This window comes from Lates calcarifer, linkage group LG4 (assembly GCF_001640805.2).
Source record: "Lates calcarifer isolate ASB-BC8 linkage group LG4, TLL_Latcal_v3, whole genome shotgun sequence".
NCBI classification, from domain to species: Eukaryota; Metazoa; Chordata; class Actinopteri; family Centropomidae; genus Lates; species Lates calcarifer.
The window spans coordinates 16893272-16908943 of NC_066836.1; the positions used below are offsets into that span (position 1 = coordinate 16893272).

Genomic DNA, 15672 nt, shown 5'->3' on the forward strand with positions numbered 1-15672 from the left:
TCTCAAAAGTTCAAGGAAGCAGTGTTTGATCAACTTGTAGATATTTTGGCCACTCGCTGGCGCTACCACATCGTATGGTACTGACAAATGTTCATTTTGGATGTGATGACCGGAAGTTTGTATTTGGCGTTAAGGTTCCAGTTTAATAACAGGGATTTTATTGTGAAAGTCGCAGCGGAAGTGTATTGTACACACGCTCGTTAGCTTGACCCGGTGCACTTTCAGTTTAGTAACCACACAGCTTAAAGAGTCGATGATATCAGCGCAGGTTATGCGACACCAGTGTCTGCACTTTGACACACATTTTCTTCAGTTTGGTTGACGATCTTTAAAACTTTAAAACGTTTTACTGGTAGACGAACAAGTTTGCGCCTGCGCCCTAAACCTTCGTTTTTTTCCTCCAGCGTGAGGTATGTTGCTTTGCTTGAAAATCAGCAGCTGCTGCAAAGAGCAGAGGCGCAGGCAAAGTGGAATATCAAAGCAACCCACAGGGACAAGACGAACCGACAGCCCTGGGCTGTGGATCATTGTAGGGATGGAGCAGGCTGATGTGCAGTCATTTTTCTCGGTTTCCTAAAACGAGACGAGTCGTTTACTGTGGAAGACGCTTTCTCCCCATGTATTTTGGATGATCTCCCGCAGCCAGGTCCACGTATTGAGATGATCTATTTTTGTGATGGCGAAGGGTCTGTTTCCACGGGCCTGGGTGAAAAAGTCTTTCTATTTCCAGGTAATATCACTCTGTAAAGCGGGTTATATTTACATTTGTATGTATGCTGCGGGTTGTGTTTAAATTACTGAGCCTGTGTGTAATGGGGTCGTCGTGGTGTCACGTTAGATTGACAGCTGGCAGTAAATATCTGCTACCTCGGGCTGCTCTGAATTGCGGGCTGTCTCAGACATACCTGAGGAATGTTACTATTGATTAAATATTAGCTTGACTTAACTTATCCATCTGCTGATCCACAGTGATTAGTACAGAGCAGAGGTCAGGCCTACCACCCAGAGTATGGATACTGGTTGAGGAGAAACTGTGGTAAATGATGCCAAGGCTTGTCAGCCAGGTCTGCTTGGATCATCTCACCTCACTCTATTTTAAGTTGTCTTCTGCTCACATTTAACTGAGGAGCTGCCAGGACTTTCACTCACAGATCACAGTGGTTTCAGTAATCCTCTGGCTTGGGTGATAAGGGCCGAACCTTCTGATTCAGGTACCAGTGGCCTTCTGCCAGCAAGTACAGTACAGCAAGGCACTTACGCAAGAAGAAGAGAAAAGAAGAAGAGGAAAGAATAAAAATATTGCAGTTATAACATCAGTACAGTCAGTTTATGACAGCAGTCCTCTGAAAGCTGAGACATGGAGCTCAGGGGGCGAAACATATTTGGCTTCAGCCAACATCTACACTCCTGTGGCCTCATAGACTAGTTCAACAAGATCATTTCATCCTGTACTTGCTGAAGTCATTTCTTTCACACACGCCTACACACACGCTCACGTTCATATACAGACAACACTGCAAGCAGAAAAAGTAAGTAAAAATTATCATACTTACATTTCTGGCCACGCTGGTCATGGTTGTATAGTACTGTGTCATTTATCAGAGCTGCTTCTGCTCCCATGTAAAAGGAGAAAGATAATTTAGGCAGAGATTGATGTTTAAGCAAATTTGTTACTTCCAAATTGGTTAGTACCTTTTTATATTCAGTAAAAAGTCAACACAACTACTTAATACAAGCTCTTGCTGGTACAAAATCTAAAAAGAAGTCTTGTTCGGGGGCCTGTTGGTTTATGGCGTTACACCAAAATGTGTTGGCAGAGGTGGCGTATCCAGGTCTGTTACAGGACATGGTGTCTGGTTTGTGCAAAGGTCCACAGGGTTGTTCTTAGTAACAATATTACAGGGTTATATGTTACACAAAAGCCAGATCCTTTTTTTCATGTTGGTTTATGTTCCAGTTTAGATGGGGTTTGAAGTTTTAGTGTGACCAAAGTTCTCTGGTTAACGTTTCTTGAAGCACACCCAACATCTACACATGTAGCATACAGCTACAGCACTGGACTAAAACATACAGCCACATCTTCCTGATTCAAGTGGGACAAATGGCATTTGAATTTCAAAGCTTTTTCTGAAGTGCCAGAGTTTAAAAAGCCACATGAAAGCCAGTTTTTGTATTTTGAGAATTTCTGTCCTTCCTGTTGGGTCTCTTTGATTTTTGATACCAGGATTGCAGTCTTGATGTGCTGAGGACTTAGTTCAAGGAATGGTTTAATGTCATTTTTTCTCACTGTCGGATTGCATCAACTGTCGTCTGTGCAGTTTGTTGGGTCAGTGACATCTCAGCTGCAGACACAGAGACACAAACTGAGCTCAGTCCTGAGGACAGGATGATGGCCAAAATACTGGCCATCATGGACAGCCCCCCTCCAGAACCTCTGAGAACAGCTCCTTTAGCAACAGGCTGTTGCATCTGCAGTATGTGAAGATGTGATACCGCAGGTCTTTTGTGTCCCCTGCAGTCGATACTTCATCGGGGTTAACTCCGGGTAACTGAATCTAACTGTTGACAGCTGGTAACTCCACAGTTTGCACTGTGTGACTTTACATATTTATTCAACTGTGAACGTTTTCCTTCCTGCATCACTCATTACCAGTTCCCATTATCATCATTATCAACATCAGTATCTGCTGCCACATTAACAGTGTTACATAACTGCTACATTTTAAGGACATTGTATGGCTTTCTAATTTAGTTGCAATTTTAAAGAAAATTTTCTTTTTTACTATTTTACTATTTTACTTATCCTTAAGTATCATTTTTGCATTTCTGATTATTTGCTTTTTCTTAACTCTAAATTCCTGGGTCACTATACAGCTGCAAAACAGTTTCACAGTACACACTTTCCCTTTACAACGTGTACATAGTACCTCTGTCCAGTGGTTTGTATTATAGTTTTGAATTTGTACATGGGGTCAATTAGGTTTATCTAATGTAATCTTAGCTGAGACAATCACTACATAATAGGCTGCAAGGAAGAGGAGACACTGTAAAGCTCCTCAGGGAGTAAAATGAAGGATTAGGCTCTTTACTGCTCAGGTTTCACTTGTTTAACTTGTGGACTTCATCACATGTTTGCACAGACACGCTGATCGAACAGACAGCGCGCACACATGACTAAGTGTCATTGGCCTGTTACAAACATGTCTTTGATCCCACCACATTGTCTGTGTGTGTCTAATGCACACATATACTTATAACATGCTGTGGAAGTCAGAGCTGATAGTAGTGTGGAGCTGCTTTGTACTCCCCTGATACCTGCTGTTCCCTCCCTGGAGCCCCCAACGCTATCTGTTTGTTCATCTCTTCAGGACACAGAACGTTAAAAACCAAGGCAGCTCTGCAGAGGACACAGCTCTCCAGCTCCAACTCGAAGCCGCTGTTGACACTCTAACAGCCTCCTGCTGCCAATAGACAGATCGGGAATGGGAGGCAGGAAAATTATGGTTTTCCTGTATCCTCCCTCTGCTTCTCTGTGAAGTTTGTACATCACAGTGCGGATGTTTTACATATTTTATGTGAACAAACTCTTTTTAAAAAGCCCTGGACCTCATTACCATGTTCAATAACCCACAAAAAAACCGTACACCCCCAAAATCTATAAAGAATCTGACTGTAAATTAATCATCTGTGGGTGTTCTGCTGCAGCTTGTATGGACCCAAAACAGATAGATCTTCAGTCCTGTTTACACTAATCACAGCACATCAAACATAAAAAAAAGTCTTTTGACTCACTGGGTGCATATTTGGGGGGGATTTGGAAACTGTGCTGAAGCTAAACAGAGAGGCACAGCAAGCTGCCAAAATACACACAACATAAGCTGTTCCTGCCATGTGATCAGAGTGAGAATCAAAATCACTTGATCCTCCCAAGTGCAGTTAGAGTCCCTGAAGAAAAAACTAGCACCAGTTTTGTTTTGGTAAAAAGTCACATACTGTGGCTCAGACAGCAAGTTTGACCTAAATTCCATTGTTTTACTTGATTTCATTGCAGCAGCCCCTTAATGTACTGTATGTGCTGCTGAAATGATCATTTTACTAACTGATTTGTCAACTGACTGAATATCAGTTCCAGTAAAAATAGACACATTTGTTGTTCAAATTTTTTGTCCTGCTTTTTTAATGCTTAATAATTCCCTCCATTACAAGCATGATAACACACTAAACTAAAATGGTGAACGTTTGCTAACATTTGCTAAACATCACCATGTTAGCATGCTGTCATTAGCATTTAGTTGGAAGTACCACTGTGCAGATGTACAGCCACACAGAGCCAGTAGCTTGCGTTGACATTTGTATTTAAATAATTACTGACTTTACTGCTGAGATGATTAATTCAGCATCCGATTTGCCTTTACTCATCAGCTTTCATCAACTTAACAGCAAACATTTGATCTATGCAGAGAGATTTTCTTTTTTCTTTTATTTCATAAATGGAAGTGAAATCTTCACCTGTTGAGAAACAGTTTTATCGGTTTTACTGGTTTTATTTTTGACAGTTGCAGCTATACATGTATTATATACCTTTTCTTTTTTCCACCGTGTTGTCTTGCCTTTAGATTCTTGTGTCTGGTTAGTTTTTCTTTTGAGTTATATTAAATATTCTGTATTTATGTCACATTTCTGTGTTTTGTCAGTGTAGGAAATAGGTTACCAACCAACATTCATTTGCACAATGTCACAGAAACAACAGGACTTCTGTCCAGTGGGGTATCGTGAGACGTGATGTGTCAGTCCTGGGACAGAGGAAGTAGTTCTTTTCTGTTTCTTTTTTTTTTGTTTAAGCCATAACCAGAATGGTATGTCACACTGGAACAACTGGATCTGTACCTCTCAAACTGTTTTCCAGTTTAATGAGCTATTGTTGCACATTGTGACTAATAAGTCAGTCAGTGCCTTGTTATGGGACACCCCATTACATAATAGGTCACCATGGCAACCTATTATGTGATCAGGCTTGAACTTGCTTGGATTGAGGCTCTCTCAGTGGCACTGCGTCTGCATACCATGTTAATACAGGCAGTGTATGTGGTCTAGATACATAGATTAATAATTTCACACCAACACGATGAACACTGAGAAGTGACATGAACATTGCCAGAATCAGTTTCAGATGTGGATCCATCTTTGTGTTTCTGTCTCTGCTTCCCCTTCGTAGGCTCGAATCTCCTTTGTTCGGGTGAAGTACCTGTTCCTTACATGGCTGACTGTGCTGGTGGGCAGCTGGGTGCTCTATGTGCAATACTCCGCCTACACAGAGCTGTGCAGAGGACACGAGTGCAAGAACGCCATTGTGAGTACTGGCTGTATTTGTTCGTCTTCACTCATTTGTTCAGACCGTGTCACTCTGAACACAATGGAGCGAGAAGCCCATTACAAAAGTCATTCAGACAGCACTGAGACAAACACCTGGACTACAGGCCGCGGTTTGAAAATTACTTGAGTCATCCCCAGGGTGTAATCTGAGTAAAAAATCTCTTTGTGAACTTTGCATGTAACCTGGATTAGTAATATTCCTGCTTTATTCTGAATGTCAGACACTCTGCAGTTCATACACTGGATAATAAAGTGACAAGCACACTTGTCTGGGCTTTCTCTTTCTCCAAGTGTGATAAGTACAGGAAGGGAATCATCGATGGCTCTGCCTGCAGCAGTCTGTGTGACAAAGAAACGCTCTATATGAGCAGGTGTCTGTCAGTACTGCCAAACAACCAGGTAGGAACCAAATTTACTCTCCATTAAACCTTTAGTCTTCTGTATATAGAATAATGTGGTGTTAAAGTTGTGACGTGCAGTGTAACAATGACCCTAACTAATGATTAAGGCAAGGCTGAGTAGTTCTAATCTGATTATTCATAATGTTCAGCCTGTTAAGTGTTTCCCTGGCACTCCACTGTTGCCCAGGTGTACACAGGAAGCTGGGGAGACCATGACGGGATCATCCGCTGTAAGTTGGGCGAGGTCGTGCACTTGGAGCTGGGCGAGGAGCCGGAGCCTCGGAGAGAGGCCCCCGTGTTCGACAAGCCCACCAGAGGCACATCAGTGGAGAAGTTCAGAGAAATGGTCTTTAATCACCTCAAGGTAAAGGAAAACTTGACGTGGGTCTGGAAGGTTTAGATCTGGACCAGATCTGTGACGTGACGGACTAAAGCCTGAAACGACCACCGTGTCTTTTTGTGTCTCTCAGTCTAAGCTCGGAGAGCAGGCTAACCTCGCCAGCCTCGTTGGCCAGATCCTGTCTGTCGCCGATGGCAACAGAGATGGACGGGTGTCACTGCCAGAAGCTCGCTCTACATGGGCCCTCCTGCAGATGGACGAGGTATAAAAATAGGCCTGTCAATAAGAAAATATTTTTGTTGTTTCATTAAATGTGGAAACATATTAACAGACAGATGAACAGATTTCTGCTTTGTTCTTTGAGGTGCTGCTGGGTCTGCTGCTCCAGGATCGCGGACACACTCCTCGCCTCCTCGGCTACTGCGGTGACCTGTACATGACGGAGCGGGTCCCCTACGGGCCCCTGTATGGTTTGTCTCTACCCTGGCCGCTGGTGTCCTGGGTGCCAAGCAGTTTGCAGCGCACCATGGACCAGTGGTTCACCCCGTCTTGGCCTCGCAAAGCCAAGATCTCCATGGGTCTGCTGGAGCTGGTGGAGGACATCTTCCACGGCACCTACGGCAGCTTCCTCATCTGCGACCTCACCGCGGCGCACTTCGGTTACACCGACCACCACGAGCTCCGTCTCACCAATGCCCGAGCGGTCGTTCCCGAAGACGAGTTCAGACGCACCATGCGGATGCTGAGGTGCGAGACGGATGCCGACTGCGTGTACGGGGTGGACTGCCGGACGTCATGCAACTTGTCAGAGAAGCGGTGCAGGGAGGAGCCGGTCCAGCCGAACTTGGCGAAGGCATGTGGCGCACTGAAGGACTACCTCCTGCGCGGGGCACCGTCGGCAATGAGGGAGGAACTGGAGAGGCAGTTGTACGCCTGTATGGCTCTCAAGGCTAATGCTGGACAAATGAACATGGAGCACTCACTAATCCTCAACAACCTGAAAGCTTTGCTGTGGAAACAGATCTCACACACCAAGGACTCGTGACGAGGAGAAGAAATCCATCTGAAATCGTGCCAGTCAGCTTCTCACTCGGAGCTGACAATTAAAGATGCTGTGATTTAGGAGTAGCAAATTGAATGAAGTCATTTTTATCAGCTCTTAACACTTACGAATGAACTGACTAATGGAGACTCTACCTCCTCTATCCCAGTTTCAGATGTTCAGGGCCTGGAAAACACAACACACAGAGTATGTTGAAGTATAAGACTAAAATAAACTGAATGATTGCATGTTGCCATCACTCACATTCAAAACAAGTCATACAGCCACATTTTGTTGTATTGTTCACCACTGTGGAATGTTTCAGGGTCACTGCTGGAAAAATAGACTGATTTTACTGTTGTTAGTCTCAAGAGCTGAGAGACTAAATTGCTGTTTTTGCCACAAAACCGTGCTGATACACGTGGTTCATCAAAGAGGAGTTTATTCTGTTAAAGAAAACAAGGATTAAAAAACCAGAGTGTCTGTTGTACAAAAGCTCCAGTATAAAGTGTATTGAAATTGCACTATATTTTGATATGCTCCTTCATTTTGTTATGTTATGGTTGCTAGGGTCTGTATTCTATATTTTTATTATCTTTAACTAATCCAATGAAAAGATCAGAACCAACCGGTGTTAGTCTGTAGATACATTCCAGTTTCAGTGTCTGTAGCACTCGGCCCCAAGCCTATGGTGTCTATGAGGGGTGTAGTGATTTTCCTAATTCACAATTCAGTTTGGACCTCGATTTTTGAGCCACAATTTAGTTCATACCAGGGTGTGTGTTCCCATACTGCTGACTTCAATGTAAGTGGTGGAGTCTGCAGTCTGAGGGTTATTTTTTATCTTGAGATAATTAAACTAGTTTCCATCATTGATTGGACCAAAATAGCTATGTGACACAGAGTTAGTAGAAAATAAAACCGGTTTAATATATAATATTTACAATATATACAGCTAACCGTAACTTTAAATAGAATAAGAGAGAGAGCTCAACAGACTGCACCTGCAGTGGTGGCGGCAGGTTGTGGACGTTTGTATCAGTTTTGAACCTGGTTCCAGAATCGTTACACCCCCTATATAAATTTAATCTTGAAAAACAGGTCACAAAATTATACTTTTTTTTTTTTTTTTTTGAAACAATTTAATAATTAATTACAACAGCTGAGCACTGTTACTTTTAGTAGTGGCCACTCTAACAGGAGAAAACGCAACATTTGTAGGGGACTACTTTCAGCTGTGGATTAATACACATTTGGAGCACCAGAGAGTTTTTGTAACAGCTGGACAGAATCAAGTCAAACACAGTTTATTATGGTGTAGTAAATGTGTCTCCCAGTACAAGAGTGGCTCATTGTGTTTTAATAGTCTGTGGACACAGTGGAGTCAACAACACAGATTACTCAAATATTTTATGCAAAGTGGGATTGATCCAATGTTGGTTTTGGTCTTTTCAGGGGATTATTTGACACTAAAATATAGAGCAACACCAGATTTAACCTTTGACAAGCAGACACTGGTGATCAATCAAAGAAAAATGTTAATAAATTAGTGGAGGAATTTAACAAATGATGATACGTCTATGAAAGATCCAACGCTAAAGAGCGCTGAAGCTGCTCTGAAGGTTCATTGTGGCTTTTCCTTTAGTTGTCACTTGTGAAACGGGGCAGTTCATTAGCTTCAAAGGGGACAATGTGATATTTGCCAGTATTACACAGGGGTCATACAGTGTGTCAGTGTACATCAATGTGCTGTAAGTTTTCCACCTGTAACCCAAGTGACATCATCAATGCTGCATCAATGACACAAAGAGAAAATATTAATGTATTTAATTTGGTTTGTGAATGTTATCTTCTTGTATTTCTCACTGAAAAGAGCATTTGTGGTAAAGTACTGTATCACCTTATTTTTGAATTTCATCTGTCACAGTGCCAGAGCTCATGCTGAAACCATTTTATGAATGTTTACCACCAGTGAAGGTGGAGATCTTTATCAAATCTCGTGGTTATATTTGAATGCTGTATAAAATATTTCCCATGATCCCATTCCCTTTGAGACATTGCTGGTGTGAAATAACTGTGACCAAGTTGAGTTGACAACCTAACTTGTTAAACCACTTTTAAAAATGCATTTCAGAACAGACATGACCTGTAAAGCATGTCAAGCTTGTGGTCAATGCTGCTGTTTGAGTTTTGAAAATGTTAAAAAAAAAAAAAAAAAAGAAGAAACCAGCATGATTTTTGCACAATTAAACTACATACCACTTCACTGTAACTTGTCAAGTCTGTTCAGGTCTGTCAATATTCACACCACTCTCACATAGTGGATTAAAGATTAACACTGTAAATATTAGTCATGGGCGGACCACCACTTGAAAAACACATCAAACTCAGTCAAAGAACTGATGGAGTCGGACACAAGCTGATCTGACTTTGAAATAAATTTATTTGTCTGTGACGTGTGTGTTTTTGCAGCAGGGGCCTGAGCTGAGCCCCTAACCGTCCCCTGCTTCTTGCTCTTGTGCTCGTAAGAAGCTGGCCTTTTTCTGGGCGACGCGGTCCTTCCTCTGTGCCAAAGATAACTTGGCGCGATTCCACCTGCCCGGAAAAAGACACACAATAACGGCTCCATTAACATTCAGTGCATCCGTGGAGGGAAATGTTTGTCCTCTCAGCACTGGGATCTTCCCAGCATTATTCAATACTTTAAGAGGGCAATTTATTTTCCCTGAGTACCAATAATGTGACAGAGGCATTTTAAGTGATACAAATTAGGTGAAAAGGCACTTTTCACTGTTGTCTCATATGTTACAGCATCACTAATACTGGCTTAAGAGAGGGAAAAAGGCAATGGAGATATGGAAATTAGGAACCCACCTCTTCTTCTTGACGTCTTTTTTGGGTTTCTGTTCGTGTACAGGGTTTGCTCTGATGGCAGCGTGTGCTTTTTTGTACATTTCTTCTACCTGGAAAGAACAAAAAGGATGTAAATGCACCAAGTCCAGGCATTTCACTACTCACACCGTGATTCATCTCGCTTCTCTCAGCCCCGTCTTGAAAAGGACAGTGAACATCAGCTAATGCAAATGAAGGACCAACTACATTTTGCTCAGCGTGCTTTGTATCATCATCAAGAAGCAGAGAAGAACCAGAAAACACAGGAGTGAATCACTGACAGACTAACTGAACTGTACATATTGACCACAGCGTTACTCATGTTTTTAGTTTCCTGACCGCAAAAGACGGCTACACATCGTCAGGCATCAGGCCAGGTCTGAGTGGAGTCCACAACTGATCGTTCAACACGTCCAAGTTTAGAATTTGGCATCTGTCCAACATTTAAAAGTGTTTACTTCTAGGCAAATTGCCTTCGGCCTACGCTCTGTCCTTGTTGTTATGCTTTAGGCTGATGCAAATGTGCAGTAATAATGAAGCCTCTGTGGAGACGTGCCATTCATTTGAACTGTGGCGTGGTTTTGTTTTGACTGAGCAGCACAGGTCCACAGATGTCACCTTTACTGCTGTGCATGCTATGATGAGAGCAACAACAGGCCATCAGATATTTGTTTGTTTAAATAAACATGACAAACGTTTTGTCAAGTGAAGACAGTAAAGAGCAGCACGTGATAAACATGTCAGCGCTCTCTGGTGGACAAACTCTGTAATGGAGTCACTGTTTCTAAACGACCTCAGACTCCTGTTCTGTCTTGTTACTACTTATTGGTTTATGTACAGTTCACGCCCACAGTTATATCTGTCTGTATTCAAGGATATCAGCTGACCAGTCATTTAATACACCACAGACGTTTCAGCATGATTTATAAATATAATGATGTGACGTTGCACCTGTAACCACAGCCACAGACACTGTGATGAAGTGTCGTATAGTCTCATCTGTGCAAATCTGTGCGAAGAGCTTTTTCTCTTACTGTGTCTGGCGTGACTCCGTTCTTGATGAAGCGTGAGAACTGTTTCTTGTAGGCCTCCTCGTCCTCCTCCATCAGGTAAGACATGTAGTCGGCCACGTTCATGCCCATGATGTGTTTCCGGTGCACCTCTGCGTTGAACTCTTTGCTCTCTGTGTCGTAACCGGGGAAACGTTTTAGACTAGAAAGGACAAAGAGCAGAGGTCACGTGAGGTTAAGTGAGGGAGTGACACAATCCAGCATCTCTACACACAGAGACTCTCGGGTCACAAAAACAAACATATGGGCTTGTTGAGTTTCTTTTAAAATCTATTTTTCTACAGCGTTCTGCTAAATAAGTACAATGAAAGATGTCTGCTTTGGTTCGTCTCGCTTCTCTCAGCCCCGTCTTGAAAAGGACAGTGAACATCAGCTAATGCAAATGAAGGACCAACTACATTTTGCTCAGCGTGCTTTGTATCATCATCAAGAAGCAGAGAAGAACCAGAAACTACAAACTGGATCAGTCTGACTGCCTGGAGACATTGTGACTGATATTATGTAAGAAAGAAAACTGATGTCCTCTTTCTTTAAAGCGACACTTCTGTGTGATAACATAGAGTTTTATTGGCGTAAGCACTGTGTTACAGGGTTGAATAATAACTGAGAAGGTGAAGATGCTGCAGTGTGAATAAACAGTGGGAGCTCTTCTCACGTACTGACCTGTGAGGAATGGCCAGCCCTCCGTCGACTGCCCCCTTCAGCGCTCCAAACACCTTGTTCCCTGTGGTGGTTCTGGCCAGGCCTGCGTCCAGGTAACAGGTGAAGGCACCCGGCTGGCCGTCGACACTCTCTACATTGAACTCATCCCCCGTCACCTCCACCTGGCCCTCGTACACCTGGTCCATGCCGAACTTATGCAACAGCTGGGGAAAAAAAAGAAAAAAAAAAAGGAGGAGGGCGGAAAAGAGGATGTGAGAAACACTTGACAAATCCATTTCCAGTAGTTCACACACGATGACACATCTTTACTTTTGCTGGTTGTGAAATGAGGTGATTTAATAAATCTGACAAACTTGACCTCTGGAGTTGCTACTTCAGCACAAATCTCAGTGTCACATCTGTGAGCTGTCTCAGCCGACATCTGTAACCCTTCGTGTGAGTGTGTGTGTGTGTGTGTGTGTGTGTGTTTTCTTACCCTGCGAGCCAGCAGCAGTCCGGTGCAGTAGGCCGCAGCGTAGTTTGTGAGGCCTACAGCAATGCCATATTTAGGCAGTTCATGGGAATAAGCAGCACACACGATGTGGTCTCCTTCAATTTTTGCATAGGCAATCTGTACGAGACAGACAGACAGACAGAGTCTAAGTCAGGTCATTTTCTGTGTGTGGTCACATGAGTTTGACAGAGTCCTGCAGTCACTCACCTGGCAGCAGATGTCCCTGTTGGAAAACCTGACGATCATGCGGTACTTGGGCGTGTTGTACTTGTTCTTGTCCTGCACCACCAGGCGCTTGCGAGCGAAGTAGTCGGTTTTCCCCTCTGAAAAGTTATCAAGAGCCAAAGTTAGTAGCTAATACAACTCAACAGGAGTTTGACTCTGTGGTGCATGCTCAGTGTGAGGGCTGTGAGGCTGGTGTGCAGTTAAAAGCCGTCATTTACCTCTCCTCCTCCTGAATTTAACTTCATATCTCTTGAAGTAGGCCTTGTTCTTCACCACTTTGACGAAACCCTGAGGAGAAACGAGGAGTCAGATGTTACCGTGCTAGTTATGAGGGCAGGAGACACACACACCACACAAGCAACACAAAATGTCGCCTGTATTAATCCTCGCGGGGTTGACAGTGTCATACACAGGTGCTTAAATAAGTGTATAAACGCTCCGAGGTGTGTGTGAGTGAGTTCAGCTGAGGTTTCATCAGCCATGAAGCGCCACGCTGGAGCAGAGCAGATCCACCGGCCCGGTACAACCAAACATCCGCAAACATCTAACCCTCAAACCGCTGGAAACACTTCTCCACCATCAGGCACATCGCTACACACTCACACCGACCGCACAGGATATATATCGATATATTTACGCACCATTTTGGGGGGATTTTGCTCCTCTTTCTCCTGGATTCAGAAACCGTCTTCGGGCTGCGGAAGCCTGACGATGCGGGTTTTCTTCTACCGGGACGGTCCCATCAGCGGCAGGCAGCGCCCCCTGCTGCACCGGAGGAGAGCTGCACTGCACATAACCTACAGGGGGCAGCAGCGACACAGACAGCAGGTTCACTCTCCTCCTGCAACATTGATTTCACTCATTTAGTCAAGTACTCTCTCTTTACGGAAGGTTAAGATAATATTATTAAATATACATGCACGATGGGATTTATTGTATAAGCTCCACGAGAAAGCAAAATGGTGACGAGTTAGCTGTTGAGCTAAATGGTTGTTGGATGTTCATCACAACAATAACAATACTAAAACTTGATCACTTCATCATTTATCATCAGTATAACCTCTTCCACTGCTATCGGAATCAAAACATGTTGTCTTTGTCTTGGTGCAGTGAGCTGCAGTCTGGTAGACTGAGGAAACACTGTATAGTTTCACTGTATCAACCAGTCAGTTTAGAACAAGCTCACACATAAATGAATTTTAACATTACTCTTAAAACTAACTAGAAGCCACCGCAGAGACTCAGGGAGAATAATCTGTAGAAGTGAGATTAGAATAAAGCAGGCCTGGCTCTCTCTGACAGTTTTATTGTTGCAACATTCAGGTTTTTTGTGAAATCAAGCTACTCAAGAAAATGACGATGCTTTTTGGCTGGAAAAGTATAAATAGTGTAAATCTGAATATTTAAATCCTGATAAAGGTCACAATGTTTGAATCTCTGAATCACAAGGTGAGGCAGTATTTTATCTGAGCTGGCTGCCCACCTACACAGACACCCTGGGCCCTAACTCACATTTAGAAAATGTTTACATCATAACATCACAACCCACTCGTTGAAACCTCATCCATGTGTCAGAAATATGTAGAGTCATACTGTGATTAGCTGTTGTCTGGGCAAAACTTAAAGTAGTCCAAACGTAGAGAGAACAATACAGTAAATATGAAATTTCTAATGTATGTACTCTTGCCATCTTGTTATAATATGTTGGTAAACTATAATTACTTAAGGGTTTCACACTTTCTAATATGTGATCAGGCCTGGAGTTATAAATGTTAGTATGACATTGATAAAGGGTCTTGGGTTTCTCAGTTTTTAATGAACAATCAGCAAGAGTTAGTCAGTCACTTGTAATTATAAATATTCATGAATAATAGGCTCTACATTCCTTCACGTCTGCAGCTGTAAATGTTAATACACTGTTTCTGAATGTATTTACTTAATGGCTGAAGTAAATGGTGTTTAAACCAATCCTGGTTCCTTATAACACTTTTGTCTGTCACAGGTAGTCCTGTGTAATCCTGTAGGAATGCTAAATTGTGAACAAAAACTTATTAATAAAAGAAGACGTGCCTGAGGAGCAGATTCAGTCAGTTCATCATGTTTGTTATTAATTACTAAGATAGTGACGTCAGACATGAGACACTCACAATTATGTCAGCATCTGTAAGTACAATAATACAAGTGTAAATATATAATATGGCAGAACAAATTTCCACCTTCAGTCACACCGCTCTATTTATAGTAAAATCATAGTCCACACACACAACTTGGGAAACTGCCATGATGTACCAGTATGATGAAATACACAAACGGCACATCCCATATGATTTGTCATTCAGCTGCAGTTAGTAAGAGTGACATGAGTAACAAGAGCAGTAAAAGTAATGTGTCTCTCACAGTGGATCCACCTTTTCCCAGACACTACACTGGTGCTGCTGCTGACCCTCCCATGAGCTGCTGTGATTAATAAGAGCAGTGAGCGTCACACTGCTGGTGTCATTCAGAGGGCTCAGCATTACTCAACTCAGTGTCGCAGAGTTCACGGTCATGGACATGTTATTCAGACTCAGGGGAGCACAGAGGAGAGTCCCTTTATCAGGAACAAGACTGTCTGAGCTTTTCCCAGAAAATCAACACCTGTCACAAATCAAAGCAAAGCAACTTGATTTTCTGCCTTTTTTGTATTTGTGAGGGAGAAAAACTGATTTCATCACCATCATCTCTGTCCAGTGATCAAAAACTAATATTTATATCTCTTTAGTTCAGTTGTTATTGCTTCTTATTTTTCCTTCAGCATATTGTAATTACATTTCACTGTAAAGGACTTTATAACCTTGTTTACAAAGTGCTACATAAATAAAGTTTTATATTAGTACTAACAAAGTCTGTATTGAGATCATATACCTACAGCAATTTCCCCTACCTCACAGCAAACACAGTTTTAGTCATGCTAACTGTTTTCCAATGTTTACAGTCTTTATGCTGAGCTAACAGGTTGCTGTATATAGCTTCACAGAGTGGCATCAATCTGCTTATTTAACTCTAGTCAAGAAAGTAAATAGACGAACTAGAACTATTGATTTTAAATAGCACAGAATTGATGTTTTCTATTAAGGAGCAAATATATCAAAATTGTACTTAAGTAAAGTAGTGGGCAGCGATATAGTCAAAAG

General features: G+C 42.5%; 2 protein-coding genes across 3 annotated transcripts; one reads left to right on the forward strand and one right to left on the reverse strand.

Moving 5' to 3' along the window:
* The first annotated feature begins 182 nt into the window (after positions 1-182).
* dipk1aa (divergent protein kinase domain 1Aa) lies at positions 183-9428 on the forward strand. Of its 2 annotated transcripts, none has more exons than XM_051070111.1 (6): positions 183-730; positions 5216-5350; positions 5665-5772; positions 5962-6138; positions 6245-6376; positions 6458-9428. In XM_051070111.1, the coding sequence occupies exons 1-6, from the start codon at positions 677-679 to the stop codon at positions 7157-7159; spliced, it is 1308 nt and encodes a 435-aa protein (XP_050926068.1). In that variant the 5' UTR covers positions 183-676; the 3' UTR covers positions 7160-9428. The 2 variants fall into 2 exon arrangements, with proteins under 2 accessions (XP_050926068.1, XP_018532660.1); XM_018677144.2 differs by having other exon boundaries at positions 187-730; positions 6479-9428.
* Positions 9429-9581: 153 nt separating this feature from the next.
* On the reverse strand, positions 9582-13298 carry rpl5a (ribosomal protein L5a). The gene is made up of 8 exons (XM_018677145.2): positions 13141-13298; positions 12718-12787; positions 12482-12597; positions 12257-12391; positions 11782-11984; positions 11083-11260; positions 10031-10119; positions 9582-9751 (listed from the first exon to the last, which is right to left on the reverse strand). The coding sequence occupies exons 1-8, from the start codon at positions 13141-13143 to the stop codon at positions 9649-9651; spliced, it is 897 nt and encodes a 298-aa protein (XP_018532661.1). The 5' UTR covers positions 13144-13298; the 3' UTR covers positions 9582-9648.
* Between the last annotated feature and the right edge of the window lie 2374 nt (positions 13299-15672).